The 5735-nt window shown below is 47.0% G+C and overlaps 1 protein-coding gene across 1 annotated transcript in view; it reads right to left on the bottom strand.

Moving 5' to 3' along the window:
- The window catches only part of LOC106809848 (homeobox protein engrailed-1a-like), a 10848-nt gene extending 5600 nt beyond the window's left edge, over positions 1 to 5248 (bottom strand). Inside the window, exon 1 of the mRNA XM_014813077.1 lies at positions 4750 to 5248. Coding sequence (XP_014668563.1) covers positions 4750 to 5248 — 499 coding nt within the window. The remainder of the gene's footprint in view (positions 1 to 4749) is intronic.
- Positions 5249 to 5735: the final 487 nt, after the last annotated feature.

The following is a 5735-nucleotide window of genomic DNA, read 5'->3' as shown; positions in this document are numbered from 1 at the left end:
TATCTATCTACATACTCTATCTATCTATCTATCTATCTATCTATATCTATCTATCTATATCTATCTATCTATCTATCTATCTATCTATCTATCTATCTATCTATCTATCTATCTATCTATCTATCTATCCTATCTAATCTATCTATCTCTATCTATCTATCTACTATCTTATCTATCTATTTGTCTGTCTGTCTGTCTATCTATCTATCCATCTATCTATCTATTTGTCTGCGTCGCTCTCTCTCACCTCTCTCTCTTTCTCTCTCTCTCTCCTCTCGCCTCCCTCTCTTTCTCTTTCTCTCTTCGCTTTCTGTCTCTCTCTCGTGCACTGTCTATTTGTCTGCGTCGCTCTCTCTCTCTCTCGTTCTCACTTTCCTCGCTCTCGTTCTCTCTCTCTCTCTCACACACACACAAACACACACACAACCACACACCACACACACACACACACACACACACACACACGCACGCACACACACACACACACCACACACCGCACGACGACCACACACACACATACACGCACGCACGGCACGACAGCACGCACGCACGCACGCACGCACGCACGCACACACACACACACACACACACACACACACACACATGTGTATGATCATTACCTCCCACCAGCGCTGTATCTACTGAGCGCGGAGGCGACGTGCGCACACATCGTAATTCATTATATTTTTTAAAGAGAAGCGATCGCCAGAGGGCGTTTCAAAAGTTCACAATAGATAAGTAAACATACAAGTTGGTGGCCGAGCGTGCTTCGCTGCGGCGGTCGTGGCGGTGCGGTGGGGCCGCCACCGTAGCCGGCGGCTGAGAGAGCGCCCATCTCTCATCGGCCAAACATACATCCAAGCCGCAAAAATACATAATCAATTTAAAATTCCTGCTCGCAGCTATAAAGCGCTACAGCAGCAGAGATTTCTGGGCGTGTGTTAGCTATAGCTAGCGGTTAGTTCGTGAATACGGACTGTAGACGCATTTGCCTGATTTTCCACCTGATATATAGTAACGTAACACAGTTCCACTTCAACAAACACGGTTTAAGAACTGACGCGTTAAACACGCTATACCTGCACTTTTGAGATCGCTTAAGTTAATGTCAGTTTTACTGTCTGTCTGTCTGTATGTCTGTCTGTCCGTCGTCGGTCTGTCTGTCTGCATGTCTGCATGTCCGGCTGTCTATCTGTCTATCTGTCTATCTGTCTATCTGTCAGCCTGTATATTCTTATTTCATTTGATCAGGATCTCGGAGAATTAATTAACTTAATTAAATTAACTTAATTTAACTTAATTATTTAGTTAATTTTGAACAAAAGCGATGAGCTTTCTCTTTCGGAATTTCGCGTTTTTGTTTGAGTTATATGTGCTCACGCGAAGCTTAGTTACGTTCTCACGTATAGATCACTGCTTTACCTTGACTGTCCTCTATATTATATAGTAGACCGCTGTGTAGCGCGACCTCTTCGTCTTTTCGCTCTTAAAATGCGCTGAGATGAATGATTTTTCCGTGCTTTAAATTGACTACGCCACGAATTTTCTATGGTAAAATTTGTAAAAATGTTGTTGCCATTTTTTTACATTAAAAGTAAGAACTAACGGGACTAAACATATCGTTAAATTCTTACCTGATATAAGATTGTTTCTCAACTAGTTAAAAATCAAAAAAACCTAGAGGATTTGATATTATGTTCCTGACATTAATTGCTTGCCATGGGTCATGTATGAGTCACGAGTGTATGTTCACATCGAACAATATAGTAAAACAGGAAGTATAATGCAGCAATTTAACCATAAAAAGTGAACAGAATTACTTATAATTTGTGAAAAAATGGAAATATTATTATTTTTTAAATTATTTACGGTGACGTAATCACTTTAAGCTTTAAAATACGGCAGAATTTTGCTTTAATACGCTTCGAGCATGAAACATCTGCCAGTTTTCCTATTGACTCTACAGACTTCAATCGCGAGCACATGTTAATACTCTTTAAAGCGCGTTCAAATTAACTAGTTTCAACTCACGAAACGCATAAGTGTCGGGTGGCTGCGCCGCCTGGCCCCGTAAACTATTCTTAGGCGCTGGGGTGAATCATCATGGGACTGGCTATACAATCTGCTTGCCGTACGTACAGCCTCTGTCATTTTCCCTCTGCATCTCTCTCTCTCTCTTTATTCCTTTCTTTGTGTCTCTCCTCTCTCTCTCTTACCTTCTCCCACTCTCTCTCTCTCTTTTACTATTTCTCTCTCTTTCTCTCTTTCTCTCGCTCTCTCTCACTATTTCTCTCTCTCTCTCTCTCCCTTTCTCTCGCTCTCTCTCACTATTTCTCTCTCTCTCTCCCCTTCTCTTCCTCCATCTCTCTCTCTCTTTCTGGATACGCCGTCATAATTGGTTGCGGTTTTACGATCCCGTCAGTCACGAGAAGATTAGCATTTGCGTGCAGCGCGGCCGGGTGGCGGGCAGCGGCGGCGGGCGGCGGGTGGGGGGGGGGGGTCGTACGAGTCCATCGTTTCGAGTTATTTCTGAAGTTTTGGGGGTAAAAACGCGGGAACCTGTCAAATTAGAACATGTCTTATAACCTGTCAAAGTTGCAGGGATGCGCGAACGCGTGTTAGAGTGTATTTCTGTAAGGCGCCTGACAAATTAAGAGAGAGAGAGGAGAGGGGGAGAGAGCGAGACGGCAGAGAGGGAGAGACACCGAGAGAGACAAGAGAGAGAGAGAGAGAGAGAGAGAAGAGAGAGAGAGAGAGAAAGCGACGGAAAGCGAAAGAAGAGAGAGAGAGAGAGGAGAGAGAAAGAGAGAGAAAGAGAGGAGGAGAGAGAGGGCGAGGGCGAGAGACAAGAGAGAGAGAGAGAGAGAGAGAGAGAGAGAGAGAGAAAGAGAGAGAAGAAAGACGCAATGCTATACCTGTAGAGAATGCCGCCAGCATCAGCAAAAACGCTGCTTTTTCTCGGCGTTTCAAGCGTGTCGAAGTGAGGCGAGATTCATCGCTTGAAGAACAGAACGCGCTAACGGGTGCGTTGGCTGTATACGAGTGACGGGTCTCCGCTTTTTTCGCACCCAGGTGCTATAAGCGTCTGCCTCTTCATTCTCTTAAATATTGGAATTTTTTATCTGTAAGCTTGACGCGTTTATTTCTAGAGCTTCTGCCACTTGAATAATCATGTTACCGTCGTCCGTGCCAGTTGACAGTTCAGTAAATACAAGCAGAATATATAAATATATATATTAGTATATATATATATATATATATATAGTTATACATAGCAAGGAAGATATATGCCCCCAAGTGCGTGCGCGTCTATATGCGTAGTGTGGCGCACGTGCATGTGTAGCGTATTTGTGTGTAGGGAGAGGGCGAGAGCGACCCGTGGCGGACGTGTGCACGTGCGCGTTTGTGCTTTTCCATGCGTGCGTGGATGTGCGCCATAAGTCGTGTGTGTGTGTGTGTGGTGTGTGTGTGTGTGTGTGTGTGTGTTGTGTGCGCGCGTGTTGTGTGCGCACGTGTGTGTGTGTGTGTGTGTGTGCGCGCACGTGTCTGTGTGCGTTGTGCGTGTGTGGTGTGTGCTGCGCGCAATATCGTGTGTGTGTGTGTGTGTGTGTGTGTGTGTGTGTGTGTGGGCCACGTGTGTGTGTGTGTGTGTGTGTACGCGCACGTGTCTGTGTGCGTGTGCGTGTGCGTGTGCGTGTGCGTGTGGCGTGTGCGTGCTGTGCGTGTGGCGTGTGCGTGTGCGTGTGCGTGTGCGTGTGCGTGTGCGTGTGCGTGTGCGTGTGCGTGTGCGTGTGCGTGTGTGTGTGTGTGCGCGCCCGCGCGCGCGCGTGTGTGTGTGTGTGTGTGTGTGAGTGTGTGTTGTGTGTGTGTGCGCACGTGTGTGTGTGTGTGTGTGTGTGTGTGTGTGTGTGTGTGCGCGCGCGCATGTGTGTGTGCGCACGTGTGTGTGTGTGTGTGTGTGTGTGTGTGTGTGTGTGTGTGTGCGCGCGCGCGTGTGCGTGTGTGTGCGTACGTGCGTGTTTTGAGTGTGTGTGTGGGGGGGGTGATTTCAGACGACAGGTCATTCTTTCCCGCAATGCGCGGGATTTTATTTATCCACTCTCGTTACTCTCAGCTACTAATGCTCCGGCACGGCACGGCACACCCTTCCGACTTACTCCCCTTCTGGCGTAACGGTAATTTATTATATAGAATACAACATATTCTTCTACCTAATCGTAGTTGCATATATATATATAGGGCTATATATATATACGCATATATAAATATATATATATATATATATAATTTAAATTCACCGATTTAAAAAATAGTCGGTGTAGATTTACCTCTTGTATTCCTATAGATTATAAGATTATAAATGCAGTATTATTTAGCGTAATCTCCACCATGAGGGAATAATGTTTAGATTATGATAACTTGCATTGTATTCTACATTGTTATCATATATTCCCATTGAACATAATTGCCCTATTATTAAGTATGATATAGAGGCGTAAACGAGTTTACATTGTAAGCGTTTACATTGCTTCCCGCGTCACCCTATACATCTATTAAACGCAGTTGGCGAATTATTGAGCAGAATATAAACGCGCAGACAACTTTCCATTGTTAGATCGTACATTGTTTACTTTGCAAGATCTAACTTTATTTATACTTTGAAAAATCTTACGTTGTAAGCTCGTTTACCCCGTATATATATATACGCATGCACTATATAGATAAACAAGGCACGGCTGACAAACTTACTACCTGATGACGGTCTGTCCGAATAGCGTGTACAGTAGACCCACGCCGGCCACATGATCGGCTGCTTCCGATAGGTGGCGTCGTCGTCGGCGTCGTCGCCACGCTGCTGCTCCTGGTGAGCCGACGCACTGTCGGCGCTCGCTCGGCCAAAGTCCGGTCGCAGAATGTTCTCGATTGAAAACTTGATGCTGGCGGCCGTCGTCGTCGGCGTCGTCGTCGGCGGCGGCGGATGTCGCGACGCAGCGACGTTTCCGGCGCTACTTGCCTCGCTGTCGCCGCTGTGCGTGTCGCACGTCGAGTCCTCCTCGGCGTCGGCGTACGATGCAATCGCATCACGACGCGAATCCGGACCGAAGTTCGTTTCAGCGTGCCGCTCGTCGGCGCCCGCGTCCGGCCGCCACCGCGGATCCGCCTCCGGACTCGATCCGGACTGACTTCGCTCGGCAGCTGCACGGGCGTCGTCGCCGCTAGCGTACCCCGTCGCGCCGTGTTCGGACATTCGGATCGAGGAGGTGGAACCGGTCCGGCGAAAGTCGATGCTAAATTCTGTGTATTTGAGACGGCGTGTTAGCCGAGCGGGCTTTCTCTGACGTTCTCTAGCTTCCTCTAGCTTTCTCTAGCTTCCTCTAGCTTCCTCTGGTTTCCTCTGGCTTCCTCTAGCTTCCTCTAAATTCCTCTAGCTTCCTCTAGCTTCCTCTAGCTTTCTCTAGCTTCCTCTAGCTTCCTCTGGTTTCCTCTGGCTTCCTCTAGCTTCCTCTAAATTCCTCTAGCTTCCTCTAGCTTCCTCTAGCTTTCTCTAGCTTCCTCTAGCTTCCTCTGGTTTCCTCTGGCTTCCTCTAGCTTCCTCTAAATTCCTCTAGCTTCCTCTAGCTTCCTCTAGCTTTCTCTAGCTTCCTCTAGCTTCCTCTGGTTTCCTCTGGCTTCCTCTAGCTTCCTCTAAATTCCTCTAGCTTCCTCTAGCTTCCTCTAGCTTTCTCTAGCTTCCT

The sequence above is a fragment of the Priapulus caudatus genome, unplaced genomic scaffold (assembly GCF_000485595.1).
Source record: "Priapulus caudatus unplaced genomic scaffold, Priapulus_caudatus-5.0.1 Scaffold391, whole genome shotgun sequence".
In the NCBI taxonomy this organism is placed as follows: domain Eukaryota; kingdom Metazoa; phylum Priapulida; class Priapulimorpha; order Priapulimorphida; family Priapulidae; genus Priapulus; species Priapulus caudatus.
The sequence above is the reverse complement of the archived record's forward strand: the minus strand, read 5'-3'. Positions and strand labels throughout refer to the sequence as shown.